Source organism: Gopherus evgoodei, chromosome 4 (genome assembly GCF_007399415.2).
Source record: "Gopherus evgoodei ecotype Sinaloan lineage chromosome 4, rGopEvg1_v1.p, whole genome shotgun sequence".
Taxonomy (NCBI): Eukaryota; Metazoa; Chordata; order Testudines; family Testudinidae; genus Gopherus; species Gopherus evgoodei.
In genome coordinates, this window is record NC_044325.1 from 9,766,413 (window position 1) to 9,793,764 (window position 27,352).

General features: G+C 46.6%; 1 protein-coding gene across 1 annotated transcript in view; it reads right to left on the bottom strand.

Annotated features, from left to right (window-relative positions):
* The window catches only part of DDHD1 (DDHD domain containing 1), a 137,952-nt gene that overhangs the window by 57,407 nt on the left and 53,193 nt on the right, over positions 1 to 27,352 (bottom strand). Inside the window, exon 5 of the mRNA XM_030562923.1 lies at positions 16,596 to 16,743. Within this exon, the coding sequence (XP_030418783.1) occupies positions 16,596 to 16,743 (148 nt within the window). The remainder of the gene's footprint in view (positions 1 to 16,595; positions 16,744 to 27,352) is intronic.

The following is a 27,352-nucleotide window of genomic DNA, read 5'->3' on the forward strand; positions in this document are numbered from 1 at the left end:
CCTCAAAATGGGTTTAAGTATTTTCCAGTCAGATTATACACTGGTCATATTTGTCTGACTAAACATATTCATAAGTCACTAAAAATATTGCAAGTCAACTTATAAATACTGTTTTATTATTTTTTTCCATCTAGTAAGCATTCCTGTGCTATCCATCTCAATGTTTACAATACCAGGGCAAATACAGTCACACCTATAGGGAATCAAAAGGTCCTGCAACTGGACCCGGTCCCTACTCCCACTAACCCACAGCAGCAGTGTCACAAAGTTTCTTCTGGCTATACAGTTCTCATATACATTGAAACCACTTAGCAAACAGCTTATGCAATCAATGCAAGGGTCCAATGGATAAAGAGGCTCATCTGCACAAACATCAGTATATAGTGGCTTCCCATTTTTTTGATCAATTTCATTCCTTTAATTTTGACCAAAATAAAAATGTTTGAGTTTCCTTACAGATAATCAGGGGTGTACATCAGGATGCATAACACAGGGTTTATAAAATTAACATATGAATAACTTTTGGGGATAGTCCTTTTATCATAAGGCTTCTTTGTGCTCCCTCTGGTTCAATTTACTTAAGAATTTTAAGCTACTTTATTAGATAGCACCTTTCTGTAGCAAGTGACTGAATTAATAATACCCAACTAAAGTGATAAAAACTGATCCAAAACAACAAGTGGAAATTTGTTTTCTCCCAATTACAAATGATCTGGTTACTGAAATTTTGATCATATTAAAGGGATAGCCTTCTTGTAAATCAAATTAGTGCAAGTGACTGTAGTTCTGCTATTTTAGGATTTACATAAAAAGAGAAAAGAATATTAAAAATGGATGCAATGCAGACTTTGAGACCTTTTGTTACACAGATATCATTTTATGTATATAGAATGGTGTATTGAAAATAAATGTTTTGGGACATGTCATGAATAAAATTACAATGCACTTTCATTCTGCTGCCTTTATTTCTGTGACTAAAATAATGAAATTATGATCCTTTAATTTAGCTGATGTGCATTAGAGACTTAAAAAATCTTTACCGTTATCACTATGACTTTCTCTTTCATTACATTGTATTATAATTAGCTTCATAGTTAGTATAGCAAGTTTACAGATACAATTTGGTAACATAGAAAAAGTATAGTGTCTGAAGAGCTGAAAACATTATCCAGAGTCGTCAGTATATACTCATCTCTGCTAGTGCTTCAGTCTGAGATCATCTATAACTGAGAGAATAAATGGGTCCTTAACCCAACTCTCTCCAGATCAGAGAATATTAACACAGCAGTCAACTTCCCAGAGACTAGCCTAGTCTCTTAAAAACTTAACAGATAGTGCAATGAAAGAATGGTCTCTTAGACACGGGACTGGGAATCAGAAGACTAACATTGTATTCCTGGCTCTGCCACATGGTGACAGGAATGAATTAAGCTCTTGATACTTCATTTTATGAATCTGTAAATTGGGAATAATACACTCTTTGTAGGATGTTGTTCTTGAGGGCAGGAGCTGCCTGTTTGTAATATGCCTGTACAGTGACTGGCACAGTTGGGGGCGTGGACTCTAGGCACTCACACACTACACACAATAAATACTACTACTAATACAAATAAACTTGTTATAAAAACTCATTTGAACTACTTTTATAGTTCTTGTTCTACCACCTGAAGAATTCTTTACTGGTTGCCAGATGCAATTTTCAATGATTTTTAATGGAAGGGATTCTTCTTAGCTGACATATCAATAAGCATTTACTTTGCTGGAGACATAGGCTTTTTGACAGGTCCAAGAAATTTTCACAATGACAAAAGTGGCAACACATACATCTTTGATCCCACCAGTCTTTAAAAGTCTCCTTCACTAACAGGTCACTCAACCACTTCAATTTGCAGAGATGAAAATTTAACATCCTGAAACCTGAAGGCATAAGACTTCAGCAATACAGATATTCTAGAGATCTAATCAACTTGTAATTTCCAGAAAAGCTTCTATTCACTAAGCACTACAAGTGAATGTGGAGGACTTGGCTCATCTGGTGCAGAGAGCACAGTCTGAATCCTATTCAAGTGACCTTCCAAGGCATCCTGGAATTTTCTGATGGCAGGCTTCCACATGGGATTGAACTGTAGCTCTCCACTGACAGCATTACAGGCATTCAGTCCACAACTAGAACAAAGGGAGAGCTGAAATTGACTCTATCCAGTTTTACATGTATTAGGGTTTTTTTATTAGTAATAATTTTTCTCCCCACAGGTATTTCGGTCTCTTGGTAACTAAGACATCCGGATTTATCATCTAAGATGCATCCAATTCTAACATATCTAGTTCTTGTCCCTCCCCCGCCCTCGAAGAAACTATTCTTAATATATACTCTTCCCAGAACTGGAGTCCAGATTAACAGATGTTTTCATTATGAGAAATTAAATTACAGATCAGGAGTACTTTTTCACTTTTTGGCAGCTGTTTCAAAATCAAAATATTAAAAAGCAGATTTTGCACAGAAAGCTCCACTTACCAAAAAGTTTGAGTCCTACCCATTACCTAATTTTTTTTTTTTTTATCATCAAGTAAGTTTGCTTCAATGCCACCTCAGAGATTCTTAGCATAGTACATTAGATTCCTCTCATACAGCAGTTAAAGAGTACTTTTCAATAGTGGACACAAACTGACACTGCAGGATAAACTGAACTTATGTGGCTAAAATTTAATAGGAAAATATATGTAACCTAAAATGCACCTGCTCATTCTTGATTTAATACATGGAGTTATGCATTAGATGTCTATAAAATAAAATCTACAATGCAAAATTTTAGGAAAACATTTAAAATTGTGGGAAACACTGTTCAGCACCAGCTGCAGTAGACATTCTAAGATGAACAGAATTTTTATTAGTTACGTTAAGAGACTTTATTCAACTTATTTTTTCCCTCATTGCTACCAATTAGATCCTGCTAAGCTCTAGAAAGCTAAAGTACTGAACGTTTCACTTCATTTACCCTGCAAGACAATCCTCAGTTGAGAACGTTAAAACAGCATTAGCCAGTTGAATTCCTCAGTTAAAGATGAAAATTTAACTGTAGCCACCAATGATAAACTATAAATAGGCAGTTAGCTGTGGCCTTATCAAAGCCAGACTAATGTCTATCAAAACCCCTTTCAAATCAGAGTTAAACAGCACCCTTAATGCATTAAAGTTGTTTCAAGGATAGAAGAAACATATATAAGGTTCAAGAGATCCCTTGGATCTAAGTAATTAGCAGCTATCTACACTTGAACATTTACCAAAACAACAATTCCAGAAAATTTATTCTAGAATAGCTATTTCAGTAAAATTTCTGAGCATAGACAAAAAAGGCCAGCAAAACTTTGAGAAAGTTAAATTCAGGAATGAAAGTAACCTAGAGAGATTAGAAATATAGACAGAAAACACTTCAACTGAGAAAAAAATGCCAGTTAGTATGCCAAGGAAAAATAAAGCTTTAGAAGAGCAAGAATAATTGTTTGCTTCAACAAAACTGAACAATACTATGAAAAGGCATTAATCTAAAAGAACAATACACAAAAATATCCATCCAAAGAGGCCCCAAAAAACGTGTAGGCAAAATAACAGGATATCAGAGATGCATTTTCTTCATTTAGGATTGTTCAAGATTCAAATCCCCAAAACAGTAAGGTTGGGTCACAAGGAATGCTGGGAGATCCAAAACCAGGTAGGATGCATTTTCCAGAAAGACAGTGCTGAAGAACGTCTTTCCATTCTTACATTGTAATGCTGCGTTAAACCACAAATCAAAATGACCAATAAAATGAACTATGCCAGCAGTTCTCAAACTTCACTGCACTATGACCCCCTTCTGACAACACAAATTACTACGTGACCCCAGGAGGGGGTAGTGAAGCCTGAGCCCACCCATGTGGTGGGGCCAAAAGCCAGAGTTCCACCACCTTGTGTGGATGAGCCAGCCCTGGGCGAGGGGCCTGTAACCTGAGCCCAACTTCCAAGGACTGAAGATCTCGGGCTTGGGCTTGGGCGTGGGCCCTGAGCCCCAGCAAATCTAACGCCAGCCCTGGTGACTCCATTAAAACGGGGTCGCAACCCACTTTGGGGTCCTGACCCACAGTTTGAGAACCAATGACCCATGCCAATACTCATCTATATGAGATTAGAAACCAAAGACATTTTACTCCATAAGCAATAAAGATCCACTCTGCTATGCTATCCAGACAGAACATAGTGCAATATTTTGTTTATGTTAAGTAAGGTGAATAATTGTTCTCGCTGAGCAGGAAGTACTGTCCCTTCTTAAGATTAGTTTTCAGCTAATATCGGCTTTGACAGGAACAGCTTGTGCCAGCTGTCACGCTACATTTAGATAGGAAATGCGTTTAAATACTATAGTGAGGAAACAAAGTTAACAGATACATTATGCCACATCGTTCAGAAGTCTTATTTCATTTGGAACTGCATTCCACTGACAGATCTATAGACCCTATCTACTTACAGGAAGACTCCCATCAGCAATGTATCTGAGCACCTCACACACAACGAGATTGCACTCCATATTTTTGTGCAATTAACAGATAACGTTTAAAACCATACTTAATAAAGTAGAATTTTGTTTTGACCTTTGCAATGAACACCACTTAACCAATGGTGATTTCTGTCAGAGCCTGTGACTTGAAGATAGAGCACGCTACAGGAGCCTTGGGCCAGGTCACTAGCCCATCCATAATCTACAATTAAAATGTCCTTCAACTGGGTCAGTGTGAGAACTGTGAAATTTTTAAAACTGAAATAAAAAAAACATCTGTGCAGTAAGGCTGCATTTTTTTTTTGCCATGAGCAGAGGTGTAGATTGTATATGACTTGGAAATAAATATATGAGATTCACAGAGAGGCACACCAGATACAGGCAAAAGTTACAGTTTATGCTTATGCCCAGATCACCCTCACAAAAGGTCAAACCCATAGGAGGGTACTCTAGGGCAGTAGTTCTCCACCAGGGGTCCAGGGCACCTCAGGGGGCCTCCAGGTGGTTTCAGGGGGGTCTCCAAGCAGGGCCAGCATTAGACTCACTAGGGCCCAGGGCAGAAAGCCGAAGCCCAACTGCATGGAGCTGAAGCCCAGGTCCCTGAGCCCTGCCACTCAGGGATGAAGCTGAAGCCTGAGCAATGTAGCTTGGTAGAGGCCCTTGTGGCGTGGGGCCCCAGGCAATTGTCCTGCTTGCTACCCCCTAATGCCTGCCCTGGCTTTTATATGCAGAAAACCAGTTATTGTGGCACAGGTGGGCTGTGGAGTTTTTATAGCATGTTGGGGGGGAGGGGGGCTCAGAAAGAAAAAGGTTGAGAACCTCTGCTCTAGGGGAAGAAATCCCCTTGTGGAGATCCCCAACATCAACCCATTCAAAAGAGGATGGTATGGTACCTTTTCCCCTGAATCTCCAAAAAACCAACAACAAAAAAAAGCAAAACAAAAAACACCTGTGGGGAACCACAAGATTTGTGGCACATCCAAGGAACAACAACTCCCCAGCTTCATTGGAACCATGCCCTCAGGGACATTTTATAGCTGCATCAAATTCCTGATGCCCTGTTGGAAAATTTGTGGGAAATTATACAGTCTAAGTCTGTATTAGGCTCTCTGGTGATTTTCTGCAGGGCTGGAGAGAGAGACACACAGTGCATGTTTACACTCCCTTAAAGGTCTGGCCATTGACCTGCCTGCTTCTTCCCTGCACCCTCTCCCCAAACGTATCCCAAACTTTACAGAGAGGCCTTCACCAGGTCTGGCAATGGATGGTGCCATGGAGGCCGATGAGCTCCCCATTCCATGCAGAAAGGGAAGATCAGCACATAGAGGTCTGATCCTCTGCTGATCTAAGGGGCCTGATTTCTCCCTAAAGTGTGCATAGAGTATGGCTGCAGACATAGATTCCTTATTAAACCATACGTATTGAAAAGGATCAAAGAGTGAACTATTTCCCCTCTACCCCCACCACACACCTTGTTTTGGTCTTTAAAACTTGGAGAGCCTTAAAAATATTTCCTTGTCCGTTTTATGTTTTTCCAACAGGCAACATCTGATTTTCCCTACCCTCGTGTTTCTAATGGAGCACAAACCAAGGTAACTTATTTTGTTTATTTCCCTATTTGTGCAAAAGTATCAGCACAGAAGTGCACTGTGCTGCTAATACAGTTTGTGAAGTTAACTGTCATGCTGGTGTGGCAGATATTTCCTGAAGAAGTCACTACTTTGTTTAAAAAAAAAATTCTTTCCCCTGGAACATATCTGATAATCCCCCACTGATAAATTTTAATCTACAGAAAAAAATATTAAGCGACCCTTTAATAGCATATTGTCCAGGACAGACAGACTTTATCATCATGCAGTGTTATTGTAGCTGTGTCGGTCAGAGGATTTGAGAGAGACAATGTGGGTTAGGTAATTTATTTTATTGGACCAACTTCCATTAGTGAGAGAGACAAGGTTTCGAGCTACAGAGCTCTTCTTCAAGTTTGGGAAAGGTACTCAGTGTCACAGCCAAATACAAGACTGAACAGATAGTTCAGCCTAAGTAATGAGCACATATTGTAAGGGACCATTCAAGATGAAGTGGCCTATTAGCACCCCTCCAGTCACAGGACAAAAAGGACACTTAGTGGGTTACAAATTGTTGTAACAAGACATGAATCCAGTGTCTTTATTAAGACGATGGCTTTGTCTACACTACACAGCTTTTAGCGACATGGCTGTGTTGCTACAGCGGTGCTGCTAAAAGTTGTGCAGTGTAGTTGCTCTATGTCGTCTCTCCTGCTGACAAAAACCTTCCACCCTCAACAAGAGGGGTTAGCTTTGTTGGCAGGAGTGCACTATTCATGCTGGCACTTGTTGCAGCAAAACTTTTGTCTTTCTGGGGGAGGGGTTAACACCTCTGAAAGACAAAAGTTTTGTCGGCCAATTGCCAGTGGAGACATAGCCTAAGATTTTTAGACTCTAGCGAAGTTATGAATTTAAGCTCTCAGACTTGTTTTTCTGCAAGTGTTGTGCAGATTTCCTTTGAGGATGAGGACTAATAAGTCAGATATAGAATGACTGTTTTGTGAAAAGTGTTCACTCAGAGGTGATAGGGTGTTTTTGTCTTATCGTTTTCATGAGTGAGTTCATTCGAGAGCATAGTGATTGTCTAGTTTCACCCATATAGTTGTTACTGGGGCATTCAGTGTACTGGATGAGGTATACTACATGTGCAGGACACATAGATCTTGAAAGGTGTGTTGTAGGGGGTGTTGATCATTATTTCCACTGCTACACGTCTGCAGGTTTTGCATCTGTTCTGGCAAGGTCTGCTGTTTTGAGTTGGTGTGTCCTGGTCTGTGAAAAGCTTGCTTCAGATGATGAGGTTGTGGGTCGTTTGAAGGCCAGAAAAAGGGGTTCAGGAAAGATTTCTTTCAGGATCGGTCCCCACTGAGTATGGGTTGTAGTCTGATGACATACTGTATGTGTTCCGATGTGGGGTGGTAGGTGACAGCCATGGGTGTGAGGTCTCTACAACGACACTCCACCAGAGAAGTAGATCGCATCATGGAACAAGCCGCTCAAATACCCTGAGAGAACCTGCTTCAATACAGAAATGAAACCCCCTCTTTTTCAAGGAGCGTCCCTGTGAGTGCTCCACTTAAGGTGACTGTAGAGCAGTTCTCTCTGTGGAATGAAGGGGCTTCGGAATTGCAATAGTAGCAGATGATAGAACTGCAAGTCCCAGTAGAGCATCTGATGACAAGTGCTGCTCTATCGAGTAATGTTGTGTGAACATACGGTGGACACCCAAGTTGCTACTTTGCAGATGTCCATAGTAGGCACATTGTTGAGGAAAGCTATCTATGTAGACAGTGCTCTGGTGGAGTGTGTGGGGGTCCCCGGTGGGGGTTGCAGTTGTTGATGATAGCAAAAATCAATGCTGTTGGACATCTATTTCAACAGCCTTTGTTTGGGATATGATCGCTAGATCCCCTAGATCATTCCATAATGGAAAGAAATAACTTTGGTGATTTTCTGAAAGAGTTTGTCCTTTCAATGTAAAAAGCTAGTGCCCTTTGGATATCCAGGGTATGAAGCATTGTTTTTCATTTGTTCCCATGAGGTTTTGGGAAGAACAGTGGGAGATGGATGGGTTGATTCAAATGCAATGCTGAAACTATTATAGGTAGGTAGGGTAACTTTGCTGTTGAAAAATACTGGATATGGCGGGTGTGCCATGAGGGCCCCAGCGCCACTACTCCTCAGGTGCATGTGAGAGCGATGAGGAAGGCCACCATCATCGAATGGTGGAGAAGTGAACACGTCACTAATGGCTCAGAAATGGTCCCCGTAAGGCACTGAAGCACCAGACTGAGGTTCCATGATGGGGTAGAGCCTCGTGTTTCAGGGTAAAGATCCTAGAGGAAGCATTTAGTGGTAAGGTGAACAAAGATTTAGAACTCATCCACATCGTTATGGAACACTGTGATTGCCATGAGGTGTACTCTGATCGAGCTCATTGAGAGATCAGATTTTTTGGAGTTCCAGTATGTAATCCAGCACCATCGGTAAAGGAGAAATTGTGGCCATTGTTTGCTTATTTTGGTGTCATGAATGGAATCTCTTCCATTTGCGCAGGTAGGTGCACGCTGTTTAAAAGAATGTCCTTTACCTTCTCTGTGTGTGGAGTTACATTGAGTCTGCCTGGTAGGTGCCAGCAGAGACGTACACAGAAACCCCCCAAATGATAAGCTTGCAGGTGTTCACTGACAGAGACAGCCAAGTGCTCAACAACCCCTTATATGGGAACAATGGTCATGAGCGAGGGTAAACATACAGGAGCAGGGAATTTAGCGGGCAATTATTGGGCCAAGACTGAGACCAGAACTGCGCACCTGGGGATGGGGAGGGCTGATGATTACAATAAAGGGGAAATGCAAAAGGATCTTGGTGCTCTCTCCTCGGGATGTGGGGGAGGTAAATGGGTGGTATAGCTATGCTTCTGCAGGGTGTAGTTGAGCTTCTGCTACAATAAACCGAGCCGTAAATGAAGATGTAGGATAAAAGTAATAATCAATACATTTATGTTATGGGAAAATGTGAGAAAGAATGGCCTAGAGCAGACCCCGGATTTGGCCTGACCATTAGAAAGAAATATGCCTCTCAGCCTGCTGAGTCTGTGCTAACTGAAATATGCCTGTCAGTTTACAAGGTCTGTGTTAATTGTAGAAACACATCCTGAGACAAAAAGTCTGTTCTAAAGTGATTAAGATTACCATTAAGGACAGCTGCTGTCACAATTGTTTTCCTGAACTCAGGAATAAGATCTGTTAACCCCCCACTCTTGCATTTTTACCTTGCTTGCTTTTCTTTTCATATGTAACAAATGGTATGAATAGGTTTACTGGAGTTTGTCATGCCCCAATGATTTTAGAATGGTTATGTTAAAGAATGAATAGGTAACAAAATCTAGATGTGATAGGAAAAATGCTAAGTGAAATAGAGTGTGATTGCAGCTGTATGTTTGGATGGGTAATAAAAGGTAGAGGTGCCAGCCTTAGAATCATAATAAATGACACCACATCCGGAGGAGGAAAAACCAACTACCCTCCAACAGGACCATTTGGCCAAAGAATGCACTGGGCGAGATAACCCGATAACCCTGAGGGAACACCAGAATCCACCTCCAACAGCCCCAATGACCGGGGGATCAAAGAACCAACGAGCAAGATAACAACAAACCGTTATTCCTGTGCCATCTGCATGATTGATTATCACTTCAAACGTGAGAACAGCATGACAAGGCAAACTCCATAGACTTGTATGAGGATGGATCCCTATAAAGACAGACCCTAAAGACTGAGGACTTTGGGTTTGGTTCTGCAATCAACTTCCAGGAGCATCAGATGTGCATCTGACAAGGCCCAGATCCATCCTCGTGTCCAGGCCATCTGGCTAGTGACTTGGCAGGAGCAACTTCTAGCCTGGTAATTATAACAACCTTGCAGAACGTGTGAGAGTGAGTGAGAGGGAGAGATTGTGAGAGTGAATGGAATGTTATGGCTATAACTGATTGCTTACTCTGATTCTTTCTGTATTCACAATAAACACTGCGTACTGCCTTATCCCCTGAATAAAATCCTGCTGACTTTTATTTTCTAAGTATAACGAAGACTCCAGTCTCTGTGTGTTCCTGTGTCTGTCTGTCTGTTGGTCGAGTCTGAAGACACAGGATAGCCCAACACTGAGCAGGTCATTTCATTGTCTCAGAGCCATGGAGTAGCCATGCCCTCAAGAGGAGTCTTACCAGGTTTGAGTGGTAGACCTGGCCCATGTCCTGATACAGGAGATGAAGAAGAAGTGGAAGCATGTGTAGTCAGCACACATACATCTTCAAGAGGTAAGAAAAACATATTTGTCTGGGCCACGTGGGGGCTATCAAGATGACTCTGGAGTTGTTGGTCCATATGTGTATGAACTTGGCTAAATGAGGGGTGTCGGGGGGGGGGAAGCGTACAATAGATGTGCATCCAATTTGAAGAGAACAGCATTGTCTAGAGAACGGGGTCCCAGTCCTGTTCTGGAGCTAAAGTATGGGCATTTGGCATTCTGAGTTGTTACACAGAGGTCTCTGTTGGAACTCCTGGTGTCTGAATATGCGCTGTAGTACCCTGATGTTCATTTCCCACTAGTGGTCATGAGAAATTTTTCTGCTCAGTGCATCTGCAGTGGTGTTTTTGCATCCTAGTAGATAGGAAGCTGAGATGTTGATATTGTGGTGGATGTACCAGTTCCATAGTAGCATGGCTTCTGTGCACAGCGAGTGTGGCTGTGCCCTCCCCATCAGTTTATATAAAACATACAAAGCGACATTGTCTTTTCCCTGATCATGGCTATCAAGTGTGAGCGTTCATTGCAGACTGCCTGCATCTCCAGTAGGTTTGTGTGTTGTGTTGATTACAATGGGGACCAGCAGCCTTGGATCGTATGACTGTGCACATGTGCTCTCCAACCCAGCAGAAAAGCATCTGATGTAAGTATCATTGATGGAGGGGTCTGCACAAAGGTCGTGTGGTTGAGTCCACCAAGAGAGAGAATTTTTTTTAATGCGGCTGGCATTGTAAGACGCTTGTTTATGTTGTGTCGGTGTGGAATATACACTGTCCTGAGCCAGTCTTGCAGGCATCACGTGCAGTTTGCAGTGTTTGACAGCAAATATCATTGCTGACATATGGCCTAACAGTTGGAGGCAGGTCCTGGCCAGTGTCTGTGGGCTGGTATGCATTGTGGTGATTAGACTGACTAGAGCGGTAAACCTGTGACGGGGAGGAGAAGCTGTAGCTTCCAGAGAGTCGAGGTAGGCACTGATGAACTCGTCTCTGCCCCGGTGCGTATGTTGATTTTTGTTATTTGTAGACCTAGCTGTGTGAAGAGAGCTACTTTTGGGTAGCTTTTAGTGCCTCGTCTTTTTTAGTAAATGCTTTGAGCAGGCAATTGTCCAGACAGGGGAATATTATGACTGCTGGTCTGAAGAGGTTGTCTGCCACCACCACAAAGACTTTTGAGAATACCCATGAAGCAGAGGATAATTCGAAGGGGAGTACTTTGTACTGGAAACAATCTGTTCTCAGAACAAACTTGAGAAACCTCCCTGTGTGAGGGATGTATCATTATGTGGAAATATGCATCCTGGAGGTCAAGGGCCAAGAACCAGTTACCTCACAGGTGCTGGAATTATCATTGCTAGTGTGACCATCTTAAATCGCTGGGTCTTCACAAATTTGTTGAGTCTTCTTAAGTCAAGAATGGGCCTCCATCCTCCTTTTTTTCTGGGTTAGAAAGTAATGGGAGTAGAAACCCTTCCCTCTGTGTTGTGTTGTTACTGGTTCTGCTGCTCTTAGGCATATGCAATGGTTTACCTCCTGTCATCATAGATGTTCATGAGAAGGGTCCCTGAAGAGGGATGGAGAGGGAAGTATATTGGATGGAACATCCAGTCTCAGTGATTTCTAATACCCATTTGTCTGATGTGATGTTTCGTCATGTTGGATGAAATGGAGTCAGATGGTCTCTGAATGGATGGATGGTGTCGGATGGACCCAGCAAAAGAAAAAGTGGGAGATGTCTCTGGTCCTCAACCAAACCCTGAAAACTGTTGTTTAGAAGGAGGTTGTTAGGACATTGAGGGCTGGAATGGGAGCGGTATCTCCAGGGAATCCGCAATCCACTTAAACTGTTCCTGGAACTGTTTAAAGTCATTCCCCATTGTGGATGGGAGCAAGGTAGAAGATGAAAAGTTTGCAGCTGGTTTTATTTCCTGATCCAAAGTCTCCTCCAATTCCTCGACTGCCTCTTCTGGAGGTTCTGAAGGTATGGGTACAGAGGATGATGGGGAATACCTCAACCTCTCTTTGAGTGGATTAGGAGGCTTAGGATAGTGTTGGCAGTATGCCGCCCATGGGTCCCAGTAAAGTCACTGTGGTAGAAATGGCATAGGTGGGGCATCCATGGACGTCAGTACCATCCTTGAGTTTCAGGTCTGGGGTGGTATTCATGGTACTCTGGTGGAGCTGGTCTGATAGCTGGGTGAACAGGCAAGGAGTAATGGGAGGAGAGGATATGCCCTTCATCTTCATCATCCATGTCGCTGGATAAAGGAGGAGCTGATCTGGGTGGTGTGGTAAGCTGGCAGGGTACTGAGCGTGCCAGAATAAGGTCAGTACCAAAGAGTGGAGATTCTGGTGCTGAGGAGAGCAGAAGATCTTTATGGCAGAGAAACTGCAGTACTGATGAGTGTGTTGTCAGTGGTACCGATGACTTTACTGCAGTTGTCAGTGCCTTTACTTTGGTTGTCAGTGCCAAGGGTTGTCCGCTATGCGCTGTGGAGGCAGAAGGTGGTGCCATAGACTGTAACCCAGCTGCTCGGTGCCACATGTTTGAGCAGCTCCAGAAGTGCTGAGGCAAGGATGGTAGGTTTTCCTGTAGTGCCTTTTTCCGAGTCAGCCCACTTAGGGTCTTTGGTTCACATGGTACCTGTGATAATGGAGATCCCGCTACCTCAGAGGTGGACAATCTTGGTGCAGTTGGCACCAATAGGGTCTGACAAGTCAGGAAATGTTTCTTTTTGGCAGATTCCCAAGGAGGGGAAGTTGGAGCAAGTTTCTTTGTTGCCATTTTGGGGGAGTGCTCCTTCCTCTGAGAGAGTGATGGGGAATCTCTGTGAGATGCAGCCATTGGAGATTGGGGCAGAGGAGGGGTCCGTGATCCTGGACACAGACACTTCTCCATCATGAGGAGTTTTAGCAGTAGGTCCCTTGCCCTCCCGGCATGAGCCTTGAGATTGTAGCAGTGGGAGCACTTCTGTGGTGTGTGTCTTGCCAAGGCAACGGACACACTGGGAGTGCCCATCAGACACCAGGATTGAAGATCAGCAAGTGAGGCAACATTTAATACTCGGGGAGCCAGGCATGCCCCTAAGTATAGGGTTTCTCCTGTGAGGGTAACTATACTATACTAAGGGGTATCTGAAATAAACTTAAATTCCTAAAAATTTTATTTTAAAGAAAGAACAAATGGAGAAGAGATACAGTATAACTAACTAACTAACTAACTAACTAACTAACTAACTAACTAACTAACTAACTAACTAACTAACTAACTAACTAACTAACTAACTAACTAACTAACTAACTAACTAACTAACTAACTAACTAACTAACTAACTAACTAACTAACTAACTAGTGTTCTAAAGTTAAGCTAGACTAAATGTAAAGTTCAGAGGCACTGCCAAATATTCCGTCTCAAACCAAGGGTGGCAGAGAAGGAACTGAGGGAGGTTTGGTCACACAGCGCTATGTAACTGCCTGAGATAGTGCAAGCCAGGGACAGCACATGTGACACCCAACCAGGCATGGCTACTAAAAATCTCCAATTAGAAGCGCAGGAGTGCAGAGTCACCTAAAGTGGAGCACTCAAAGGGACACTCCTCGAAGAAGAATCTAAGGTTTCGTGTGTGTTGTTTTGGAGATTATCCCTGTCATTTTATCAAGGACTACTGGTCTCTGCCCTTTGTTTTACATTACTTGCTCTTGAACTTTTAACATGGAGGAGCTGGAAAGCACAAGAAGAGAATCAGGCTATGTCTACACTACACATTACTTCAGTATAATTTACATCACTGAGGGGTGTGAATAATCCACACCCCTAAGTAATGTAAATTATGCCAACCTAAGCACCAGTGTGAACAGCACTACACTGGCATCAAGAACTTCTCTTGATGACATAGTGGCAGGAGTTATTAAGCAGATAGTAGAGCTCTCTCCTGTCAGCTTAGATTGTCTTCACCAGAAGCGCTACAGCGATGTAGCTGCATCAGTGCATAAGCGCCGCTATAGCTGCTGTAGTGTAGACAACCCCGACCAGCACATTGCTGCTATAAGACAACTTTTATCTTCTACAGTAGTTGAAATAAAAAGGTTTACTTGGTTTATGTGACTAGTACAACAAGAAATCTCATCTATCCTAAGGAAACACCACAGAGTTGAATGATAATTTAAGTTAGCTGAACACTTAGATAGCATACCAGAGTTCACGTCATAACTACAGCAATAGAGTTATTGATGTATCAGCACTGGATCTAGATTTTATTGAAGAATGTAAATGAAGATTTACATAGTAGCTATCATTTATGAAGTCAGGTAAAAACATAGAACCTGATGCTGCACATACTTTCACATGTAATATTCTCGTTAGTAGTTCCACTAACTTTCGTGAAAACATCAGTGGAACTACTAATATGATTCAAGTTACTCACATGTGCTAAACTGTTTGCAGAATCACATCCATAACCTGAAACATCATCAGAAGTTTTAAAGAACTAGTTAAACAAACATGTGTCAGGGATGGTCTCTGGGTATATTTAATCGTGCCTCAGTGCAGGGGGCTGGACTCCTCTTGAGGTCCCTTCCAGCCTTATCTTTCTATAATTTTATGATTCTATTAAATGAAATTATTAAATCTTTACCATCAGTGTACCTGACAAATAGATAAATATAGTTTAGCACCGCAACACTAAGACTGCACAACAATTTCTTCTGTTGTCTAGCAAAAAAAAACAAAAGTCTGCAGGGCATGAGTTCTCCAAGTCCCAAGCATGGCTCTTCCCTACTCAACAGCCTTCTGGCATGGGGGTAACCTGGCTTCTGGAGAACAAGTGACTTCCTGTGCACTCCCATGCCCCATCAGCTCAAACTCGATTAAAAAATTATACCTGGGCATGCAAGCGAGACTATTAGACTGGCTAGGAAAACAGATTTTAAGGCTTTTGCTATTATATTTTAATTACCAAACTAGCTCTTTAAACTAAATGAAAACATTTAATAAGCAAACTAATCTTACACGCACCTCCTAAAAAGACTTATCTACTCAGATCTCACTAGGACACATCAGTATTTTATTGAGCTGCCACACAAGACAAATTAAAAACTGAATTTTCATTTTTAGAATGGATGAGGCACAACATACTCAGATGATCAAGTACACTTTAAGAGACAAAATGCTGATAATCCTCTTACAGTAGATGATTTTAGGATCAGCCTTCATAAACCAGTGAAGAGTCACAAACTTGGCTACCATACACCATAGCAAGTATGACTGTCAATGACCATGTGTATATATTTTAACGTCTTCACAAATTCATAACAGTCACTTATCAGTCTCATCAAAAGATGTTTAAGGAAAGGTTTGGTGGTCATTAGTAAGCTTTGGATATGTGTTTCTCTTTCCAGCAAATCTTTATGCAGAATAAGTCAACCTCCACTCATACTTAAATAATCTTGGCCCTCTACTGTCAGAGTGACAATAGCCAGACTGACTACTCATATTCCTTCCCCCCTCCAAGATACCTTTAAACTCACCTACTATTCTGCCAGTCAAGTACAAGATGATATTCTCTCAGATTTGAAGCAAGGGAACACCTCTCCTTACCTGACCAAGTGAGCCACTGACCACCAGTTCTAGAAATCCTCTGCCCTGACCCCATATGGCGAAGGGTACTGGCCAGGACTAAAACAAACTAAAGGCCATGACTGTTTGTACAGCGCTGCAGCAGTGCAATGTGTCTGGTGAAGATGCTCTATGCAGACAGGCAAGAGCTCTCCTATCAGCATAAAAAACCCATCTCTGCACGCAGCATAAGCTATGTCGGTGGGAGAAGCGCTCCTGATGGAATAGCGCTGTGCACATGAACACTTATGTTGGCGTAACTTATGTCACTCGGGGGGAGGAATATTTACACTCAAGCAACATATGTTTTGCTGACATAGGCTGCAGTGCAGACACAGTTTTAAAATCTTGTGCTTTTTCCAGGCACTGCTCTAACTAGGCACAAAAGTTTAAACTTTAATATGAAAAAAGCAATGAACATTTGCACATCCACACTATCAAAATAAATGGCCCCAGAGAAAGGAATGTTTTACTCTGAAGACTATGCTGTCATTTATAAGCTACTTGAATAATGTCAGTAGAGTCTTCATATTGACTTCACAGCCACTATTGCACATATAATAAAGCACTCACATAGCTGTGTTTTTGATGATTCTTCCTTGGTCCATTTTCTGCCCAATACCATGCACAACAAACACAATGTGAGTAGTTTGCGATGGCTTGTCTTCTAATGTAGCTTCTTCTACATAGCCTCTATGAAGCCTTGTCCCACTACTTGAAGCTGCAGGAAAAAAACAAATTATCCTGGATCACAATTATATTCCATGAAGTATGACACTTCCATATACAGGGACGGAAAAGGCACCTGCTTCAAACCAGAACATTTCAAATTATATTTTGCAAATAAAATACATTTTCAAAAATCAGCATTCACAATGCTGAGATTTTCAAAGCGGCCTAAGAGATCTGAATAAACAATTTCCATTACCCCTATCAGCCACCTATGGATTTACATGTCATTTCCAATGAGGATTTTGCTAATATCATAGCTGTTTTGGAAAATAACTTACAAGCAGCTGAATAATGCACTATCAATTTTGTAATACAGACAACTTTCTATATGCTTGAATTATTAATCATTACATTTTCTCATAGTTCCATAATACTCCTTCAGTGGTCAGTGTATATGTAAAGATTCTTGGCAAGATTATTTCTAAAAAATGGGTGAGAAAGCATCATCACCTTGATGGAGACAACTCCCTCTCTCATCCATGAGTACAGCTGGTCCTAAAATTTCAATAGGACCCTTTTCCATCAAAATTGAAACACTTGACATGATTTTGCCCATTTTGCTCACATTTTGTTTTAGAGGAAAACATGGTAAAATTCCTCTGAGAAGGCTGAAATGTCTTGTTTAACATTTTTGGAATGAAACTTTTTAATTTTTGTTTTGAATTTCTGTTTTATTATATAAAATAAAAAATAAATCAAAATAAAATGAGAACATTTTGATCACTCTGAAATGTTTTCCCCCAACAACTTTTTTCAGAGAAAATTTCAAAATTTGGGGGATTTGTTCTGCATAGGAATGAAAATACGTTTCAAAATCTTGAACTCCTTCGGGAAACAAGTGTCTCATCAAGTGATCCATCCCCTTTCACCCATTCCCGGTTTCTAGCAAAACCAAGGCTAGGGACACCCTGCCCATCCTGGCTCATAGCCACTGATGGACCTATCCTCCAGGAACTTATCTAGTTCTTTTTTGAACCCTGTTATAGTCTTGGCCTTCCCAACATTCTCTGGCAAGGAGTTCCACAGGTTGACTGTCGCTGGGTGAAAAAAAATATTTCCCTTTGTTTGTTTTAAACCTGCAGCTCATTACTTTCATTTGGTGACCCCTAGTTCTTGGGTTATGAGAAGGAGTAAACAACACGTCCTTATTTACTTTCTCCACACCAGTCATGATTTTATAGACCTCGATCATATTCCCCCCCGCATTAGTCGTCTCTTTTCCAAGCTGAGAAGTCCCAGTCTTTTTAATTTTTCCTTATATGGAAGTTGTTCCATACCCCAATCATTTCTGTTGCCCTTTTCAGAACCTTTTCCAATTCTAATATCTTTTTTGAGATGGGGCAACCATATCCACACGCAGTATTCAAGATGTGGGCCCGGGAACTCTGCAAGCTCAGTCTATGGTTTGAAAAAAAGACGGTTACTCACCTTTGTAACTGTTGTTCTTCGAGATGTGTTGCTCATATCCATTCCAATTAGGTGTGCGCGCGCCACGTGCACGTTCGCCGAAAGATTTTTACCCTAACAACACTCGATGGGTCGGCTGGGCGCCCCCTGGCGTGGCGCCGCTATGGCACCGAGTATATACCCCTGCCGACCCATCCGCTCCTCAGTTCCTTCTTGCCAGCTACTCCGACAGTGGGGAAGGAGGGCGGGTTTTGGAATGAATATGAGCAACACATCTCGAAGAACAACAGTTACAAAGGTGAGTAACCATCTTTTCTTCTTCGAGTGCTTGCTCATATCCATTCCAATTAGGTGAATGCCAAGCCTTACCTAGGCGGTGGGGTCGGAGTGAGATACTGCAGAATGCAGAATCGCTGAGCTGAAGGCTGCATCATTTCTGGATTGTTGCACCAAGGCATAATGGGAAGCAAAGGTGTGCACTGAAGACCAAGTAGCTGCTCAACATATCTCCTGGATAGGTACTTGAGCTAAGAAGGCGGCCAACGAGGCCTGAGCCCTGGTAGAACGTGCAGTAATATGACCCGGAGAAATATGAGCTCGATCATAGCAAGTATGGATGCATGCCGTTACCCAGGACGAAATCCTCTGAGAAGAGATGGGTAGGCCTTTCATCCGGTCTGCCACTGCAACGAAGAGTTGGGGCGTTTTGTGGAAGGGCTTCGTCCGGTCAATATAAAAGGTGAGCGCCCTACGGACGTCGAGGGAATGTAACTGTTGCTCCCGACGGGATGCATGCGGTTTGGGAAAGAAGACCGGGAGGAATATGTCTTGATTGAGATGGAAGGCTGAAACTATTTTGGGGAGGAACGCTGGATGTGGATGCAACTACACATTGTCTTTGTGGAACACCGTATACGGTGGGTCCACCATCAGAGCCCGAAGCTCAGAGACTCTTCTAGCCAACGTGATGGCTACAAGAAAGGCTGTTTTCCATGACAGATATAGGAGCGAGCAGGTTGCCAATGGCTCGAATGGAGGAGATGAAAGCCTCATCAGGACCAGGCTGAGGTCCCAGGAAGGGGAGGGGCGGCATACTAGGGGGTATGCTGCAGTTCAGGAGGTAGGCCTGACACTTGCAGCCATGATATCCGTCTCATCGTGATTCCGGAGGCCACAGTTCTGGCTGCCGAATCGGCAGCGTCGAGTGAGGCCTGGAGGGAGGTCCGTGCAACTTTCTTTCCTTCCTCTAGAAGGGCCTGGAATTCCTGGCGGGAGTCCTGTGGGACCAGTTCAGTGAACTTGCCCACCGCCTGCCAGGTATTATAATTATATCTGCTAAGCAGGGCCTGTTGGTTTGCCACCCTGAGTTGGAGGCCCCCCGCAGAGTAGACTTTACGTCCCAACAGGTCCATGCATCTAGCCTCCCTTGATTTGGGGGCGGGGCTTGCTGGCCATGGCGTTCCCGCTCATTCACGGATTGGACCACCAGAGAGCCTGGGAGAGGGTGGGTATATAAGTACTCATACCCCTTGGAGGGTACCATGTACTTTCGTTCCACCCCTCTGGCTGTGGGAGGGATAGATGCCAGGGATTGCCAGATGGTGTCCGCTTTGGCTTGAATGGAGCGGATGAATGGAAAGACACACAAGTTGGCCATCCGCCGACAGGATGTCTATCACAGGGTCTTCAACCTCTGGGACTTCCTCTACCTGTAGACTGATATTTAAGGCGACTCGCCTCAGAAGGTCCTGGTGAGCTCGGAGGTCAATAGGGGGCGGGCCCGAAGAGGATGTCCCGGCTACTGCCTCATCTGGGGAAGAGGAAGATGACAGACCAGGGACGAGCAGCTCATGTATGGACTCATGGTCAGGAGGCACGTCAGGGTCTGGGAGGACCTGAGCTTCTGGTGCCAAAGGAGATCAGTCTGTACCCGCTGGAGGGGGGGGCGGCTAACAGTGGCCTCCGGTGCGCGATGTTCTGACGGGGCAGAGAGTGATGGTACCGTGGGTTCACCTTGGGCCTGGTGACATGCCCAAGGCGTCCAAAAGGACCACTGTTGAGGACCTTGGTCTGGACCTGGAGCCTCATGTAGAACTCGGCTGTGTAAGTCCGAATCCCCGTAGGAGGCACTATCAGCGTGCGATGAGACAGACGCATGCCGCGATGGCCATGGCGGAGCGGAGACCACTTGGGGAGGAGCCCTGCGTCCAGCGAACTGTTCTCCATGCTGCACCGGAGAATGGTACTGGGTTCCGTACCGGTACTGGGAGCTGCACCCAGTGTGGCGCCGGGAGGTTGACTGGGATCTTGAAGCTCTAAGATGAGAGCGACTGCGGCGGGAATAGTGCCAGGAGCTGGATCAGCGGCTGGAGTATCGGGCCGGCGAGCGGGATCTCGAGTGGTGCCACGAGTACGACTGGTACCGAGAAGGAGATGGGTACTCGGACTGCGAGCGGTGTCGGGAATGGGATGAGTGCCGAGATCGAGAACACTGGTGGGACCTCGATCTTGAGTGGTGCCTCTCAGCAGTGCCGATCGAGGACGGTCTTGCCATGGCAGGCTTGCCTGTTGCTTGAATAACCTGCACCGGCAGTGCCAGGGGTTGAGGCAGGGTGGGCTCCGTTAATGCAATCAGTTCCCTCGCCGTGAAGAATATCTCTGGCGTGGTGGGAAAAGACGGTTACTCACCTTTGTAACTGTTGTTCTTCGAGATGTGTTGCTCATATCCATTCCAGTTAGGTGTGTGCGCCGCGCGTGCACATTCGTCGGAAAACTTTTACCCTAGCAACTCAGTGGGCCAGCAGGTCGCCCCCTAGAGTGGCGCCGTCATGGTGCTCGATATATACCCCTGCCGGCCCACCCACTCCTCAGTTCCTTCTTGCCGGCTACTCCAACAGTGAGGAAGGAGGGGGGTGTGTGGAATGGATATGAGCAACACATCTCGAAGAACAACAGTTACAAAGGTGAGTAACTGTCTTTTCTTCTTCGAGTGATTGCTCATATCCATTCCAGTTAGGTGAATCCCAAGCCTTACGTAGGCGGTGGGGTCGGAGTGAAATGTGGCAGAATGAAAACTGCTGAGCCAGAGGCTACAGCATCTCTTGACTGTTGAACCAGGGCATACTGCGAAGCAAAGGTATGGACCGAGGACCAATGGAGCTGCGCGACAGATCTGGTGGGTAGGAACACGAGCCAGCAAGGCGGCAGATGAAGCCTGAGCCCTGGTAGAATGCACGGTGATGTGGCTTGGGGAAATATGAGCCAAATCATAACAAGTGCGGATGTACGCCATCACCCAAGATGAGATCCTCTGAGAGGAAAACAAGCAAGCCTTCCCTTTGGTCTGCTACCGTGACAGAGCTGGGGCACCTTAAGAAATGGTTCTGTCAGCGCAATATAAATGCGAGCACTCTACAGATGTCCAGGGAGTGCAATTGTTGCGCCCATTGCGTTGAGCTGTGGGTAACATGAAAGGCCAAAACCACCTTAGGGAGGAAAACCGGGTGTGGTCATAACTGCACCTTGTCTTTGTGAAACCTAGTGTACGGTGGAACCACCGTAAGAGCTCTGAGCTCGGAGACTCGTCTGGCCGATGTAACAGCTACGAGGAAAGTTGTCGTCCAAGACAAGTATAGCAGAGGGCCGGTCGTGAACGGCTCGAATGGGGGAGACATAAGTCTGGTTAAAACTAGGTTGAGGTTCCAGGTTGGGGCTGGGTGGCACACCCGAGGGTGCAAGCGCTCCAAGCCCTTGAGGGACCTCGAACCCATAGAGTGTGAGAACACGGAACGTCCACCTTAGCCTGGCTGGAAGGTAGAGATGGCTGCCAAGTGTACCCTCAGCGATGATACCGCCAGGTCCTGCCGCTGAAGGCCAGAGGCAGGCCAAATAGAGGGGATCGAGACCTCAGTAGGAGCAAGATCGAGCGTATTGCACCTGTAGAAGAAAAGCTTCCACTCAGCCAGGTACGTTGACCAGGTGGAAGGCTTCCTGCCACCCAGGCTCAGTTACGCAGCAGCCACACCGTGAGGCAAAGAGGCTGCAGGTCCGGGTGACGAAGCCTGTCGTGGCCCTGAGTGATGAGGTCTGGGTGGGGTGGCAGGGTAATTGGGTTGGTTATTGACAGGCTGAGCAACGTGGTATATCAGTGCTGCCTGGACCACGCTGGAGTGATCATGATGATGCGCGCTCTGCCCCTGCGGAGTTTGAGTAGGACCTAATGAACCAGTGGGAACAGTGGGAAGGCATAAAGGAGTTGGCCTTTCCACGGCATCAGGAATGCATCCAAAATCGATCCCGAGGAGAGACCTTGGAAGGAGCAGAACATCTGGCATTTTCTGCTCTCGCGGTGAGCAAACAGGTCTATGTGAGGAAAAATCTCCACTTCTGGAAAGCAGAACGCCTCACATGGGGCAGAGTGACCACTCGTAAGACAGGAAAGACCTGCTGAGTCAAAGTGCCAAGGCGTTCAGAACGCCTGGGAGAAAGGATGTCACCAGCTCCATCGAGTGGGCCATGCAAAAGTCCCAGAAATGGATGGCCTCCTGACAAAAGGGGGGAGGACCATGTCCCTCCCTGGTTATTTATGAAGCACATGGCCGTTGTGTTGGCTGTAAACACCGAGATACCATGGCCTCGCAGCTGCCGCTGGAACCCCTGGCACGCCAGGCGGACTACTCTCATTTTTGGGGCATTGATGTGGAATGCCAGCTCCCGAGAAGACCAAAGGCCTTAAGCTCGGAGGTGACCATGAGCACTCGAGCAGAGAGATGACGCGTCCGTCGTCAGGGGCAGTGAGGGCTGGGGCGGATGGAACCGCATCCCTGCCCACACCAGGGAGTTAGCCACCACTCTAGGGAGCCTAAGGTGCTCGAGGGAACGGTGACTACCATGACCACTGGCTCCCTGTCTGGGCGGTACGCCGAGGTTAGCCGGACTTGGAGAGGACGGAGGCGGAGCTTGGCGTGTTTGGTTACAAACTTGCAGGCAGCCATGGACCCAGGAGACTGAGACAAGTGCGAGCCGAGGTCGTTGGGAAAGTCTGCAGACCTCGGATGATTGTTGCCATCGCCTAAAACCGTGGCTGTGATAAGCAGGCTCCGGTTAGGTCAGAGACCAGGATAGCCCCTAGGAAGTCCAACCTCTGCGTGGGAACCAGAGTGGATTGCTCTATAGTAATCATCAGGCCTAGACCTGTGAATAAGACCGTGACGATGCCCACGTGCTGAGTGGTTTGTGTCTCGGAGTCTCCTCGGATAAGCGAATCGTCCAGATATGGAAAAACGCATATCCGACATCAGCGAAGGTAGGCGGCGACTATGGCCATATACTTGGTCAATACCTGTGGGGCTACAGAAAGGCCAAACAGTAGGACCGTAAACCAGAAGTATTGATGGTTGGCTAGAAAGCGGAGGTATCTCCTGTGCGGAGGGAAGATGGCGTTGTGAAAGTACGCGTCCTTCATATCGAGGGCGGCATAGCAGTCCCAAGGAGGCAAGGATGGGATAATGGTTCCTAGGGATACCATGCGGAACTTCAACCTTATCCTAAACTGGTTGAGTCCGCGCAGGACTAGGAAGGTCTGAGACCTCCGTTCGAGTGGGGGACTAGGGCATAACGGGAGTAAACCCCCTTGCCCCTTTCGTCCGTCGGCGTCTGCACCTCTTGTACGAGGAATTGCTCGTGAGAGGGGTCCCTGAAGGGGGACAGGGTTGGAACAAATTAGAGGTGGTACCCATGCTCCACCGTGCGCAGGACCCAGTGATCTGAAATTGACTGGGGCCACGCCAGGGGAAAGCGGGATTGGGATCCCGGCCTGTGACTGGTATACCGCCCTCAGGCACACCTTGGAAGGTTCGTCTTTGGTCCCAGTGGTAATTGCGAGGGACCTTGACCTTGGCTCTTTAGGGGTCCTGACGTTTGTCTGTGACCACCTTGGCCTCGCCGTTTGCCAAAGTCCTGTCTCTGGCTAGGCACAGAGTATGGCGGCTGGGGACAGAAAGGCCTGCGTTTGGTTGCTGGCATATGCATGCTGAGAGAGCGCATTAGGACCCTATTGTCCATCAGGCTTTGCAGCCTGGGGCTGTCTTTGCCGCGAAGAGGCCTTTACCAACAAAGGGTAAGTCCTGAATGGCATACTGCAGCTCCGGCCGGAGGTTTGAAACCTGAAGCCATGAGATGCACCTCATGGCGACACCAAAGGCCAGAGTCCTGGCTGCTGAGTCTGCTGCGTCCAACGAGGCCTGGAGGGACGCTCTGGGTACCTTTTTCCCCCGTCCTCCAAGACGGCAGCGAACTCTTGGCGGGAGTTTTGAGGGAGAAACTCCATAACTAAACTACCTTCACCCAGGTGCTATAATTATAGCAGCTAAGCAAGGCTTGTTGCTTTGCTACCCAGAGCTGCAGGGCCTCTGCAGAGTACACCTGGCGGCCAAGTAGGTTCATTCGCCAAGCCTCCTTCGGTTTCGGGACATGCCAATACCTCTCCTTAACAGACTGAAAGACTAGTGAGCAGAGAGGAGAGCGGACAGACGAGTAGTCGTACCCCTTAGAGGACACCATACCGGGTCCTCTACCTCTGGGACCTCCTCAACCTCAGGTTGTCGGGGGGCGTATCAGAATCGTGGTCCTGAGCATAAGATCTGCGCATGTAGGATGACACGGATGCATGTCTGGATGGCCATGGAGGTACTAAAAAAAAAAAAAAAGGCATGGGCAGAGTCTCTGACTCTATCGGACCTTGCCCAACTCGGCACCGGGGACCGGCACCGGGAGGCGTACCGGTACCTGGAACGAGATCCAGACCTGCAACCAGAACGGTGCCGGGAGGTCGACTGAGTTCTCGAGGCTCGGGGAGAGGCTACGGGAGTCACAGTACCTGTCGCGGTGCCGGGAGTCGGAACGGTGCCGAGAGTAGCGGGTATGCAAACGGGATACCGACCGGTGTGGCGAGTACGACCAGTACCGATGAGGAAAACAGCACCGGGACTGCAAGTGGTGTCGGGTGTGCCGACGGGACCTGGAGCGTCTGCGGGACCGTGATCATGAACGGTGCCGCTCTGCTGTGCTGACAGAGGATGGTCATATGAAGAGACTGTATTACCCACACTGGCGTGCCGGGGTCAGGCAGCATCGACTCTGTCATGGCAATGAGATCCCTCGCCGTTGGTAATGTCTCCGGCGTGGAGGGAACAGCAGGCTCAACCACAGTGCATACTGGGGAGCTGTCAGGCACCGGATTTGACAGCCCTCGTGGGACCGGGATAGACGGTACCGAGGTCATCAGAGCTTCGGTAGGTGTCGGTGCCGGGCGATCCGACTTAGACGAGCTCTCTGGCTGCAGTGCAGTTGGCACGGAAGCAGCAGGAGCAGTAAGCTCAACCACGGCGCGTGCCGGGGAGCCGTCAGGCACCGGATTTGACGGCCCTTGTGGGACCAGGATCGACGGTGCCGACGTCGTCGGTGCCTCAGCAGGTGTCGGTGCCGGGCGATCCGACTTAGACGAGCTCTCTGGCTGTGATGCAGTTGGCACGGAAGCAGCAGGAGCAGTAAGCTGAACCACGGCGCATGCCAGGGAGCCGTCAGGCACCGGATTCGACGGCCTTTGTGGGACCGGGATCGACGGTGCCGACGTTGTCGGTGCCTCAGCAGGTGTCGGTGCCGGGCGATCCGACTTAGACGAGCTCTCTGGCTGTGGTGCAGTTGGCACAGAAGCAGCGGGAGCAGTAAGCTCTACCACGGCGCATGCCGGGGAGCTGACGGGCACTAATTCAATGGCCCTGGGGGACTGGAATCGACAGTGTCGATGTCATCAGTGCCTCTGCAGGTGTCGGTGCCAGGCAATCCGACTTAGACGAGCTCTCTGGCTGCGATGCAGGTGGCACAAAAGCAGCAGGAGCAGGGGGCTCAACCACGGCGCGTGCCGGGGAGCCGTCAGCCTACAATTCCTGCTGGTGCCTTTCTCGACCTCGGAGGAAGGGAGCGGTGGCGAGTCGACTTCGGTGCTGGCGACGGCCGGTGCCGAAAGGCCTTGGCAGTACCAGCGGGGTCTGGTGCTGAGGAGGCGCTTCTGCCAGCTGCTTGATCATCGCTCGGTGCCAAAGGTGGAGGGGTAAGTGAAAGTCCCGCTCCTTTTTGTTCTCGGCTTAAAAGCCTTGCAAACGGGGCACTTAGCTGTCAAGTGTGATTCCCTGAGGCACTTCAAACAGGAGTCGTGTGGATCTCCCTTCGGCATCGGCTTCTGGCAAGCCGAGCCCATTTTAAAACCCGGTGAGCCGTGCATGGGCTCCGGCACCGGGTGCAGGGAAGGGGCTACTCCCTGAACCCCGCTAACTATTACTAAACTAACTATGTTAGCAAAGAAAAAACGTATAACTATACAAATATATATATATAAAGGAATTATAACTGCATAACTATATATGAGAACTACGAGTAGCTAGGGAAGTGGAGGTCAGCTAAGCCGCGCTCCACTGTTCCAACGACCGACACGGGCGGTAAGAAGGAACTGAGGAGCGGGTGGGCCGGCAGGGGTATATATCGAGCACCATGACGGCGCCACTCTAGGGGGCGACCTGCCGGCCCACTGAGTTGCTAGGGTAAAAGTTTTCCGACGAATGTGCACGCGCGGCGCATACACCTAACTGGAATGGATATGAGCAATCACTCGAAGAAGAACGATGAGCTCTACCGAGGCATGCGCCGGGGAGCTGTCAGGCACCCGACTTGACGGCCCTTGCGAGGTCGGAATCAATGGTGCTGAGCTTGTCGGTGCTGCGGCAGCTACTGGTGCCGGGCAGCTCGACTTAGGCTGCTGCTCAGACTGTGGTGCAGATAGTGAAGCTGAAGGAGCTTTCAGCTTCTTGGCTCGCGGGGAGAGGGAGCAGTGCCAGGCAGGTTTCTGGGCCAGTGCCGGTTGGTGCCGAGATGCCTTCATGGTGGCGGTGCACTCCAGTGCCAACGAGGCACTTCTCCCCGGTGCGGACTGACCAGCACCCAGTGCCGAAGGTGGAGGAGTGAAGGCTGCCTCCATTAGGAGCTGATTTAGCGAAAGTCCCGCTCCTTTTTTGTCTGCGGCTTGAAGGATTTGCAGATCCGGCACTTGTCTGCGAGGTGCGATTCCCCCAAGCACTTGAGACAGGAGTCGTGAGGGTCTCCTGTGGGCATTGGCCTGCGGCAAGCCGAGCACAGTT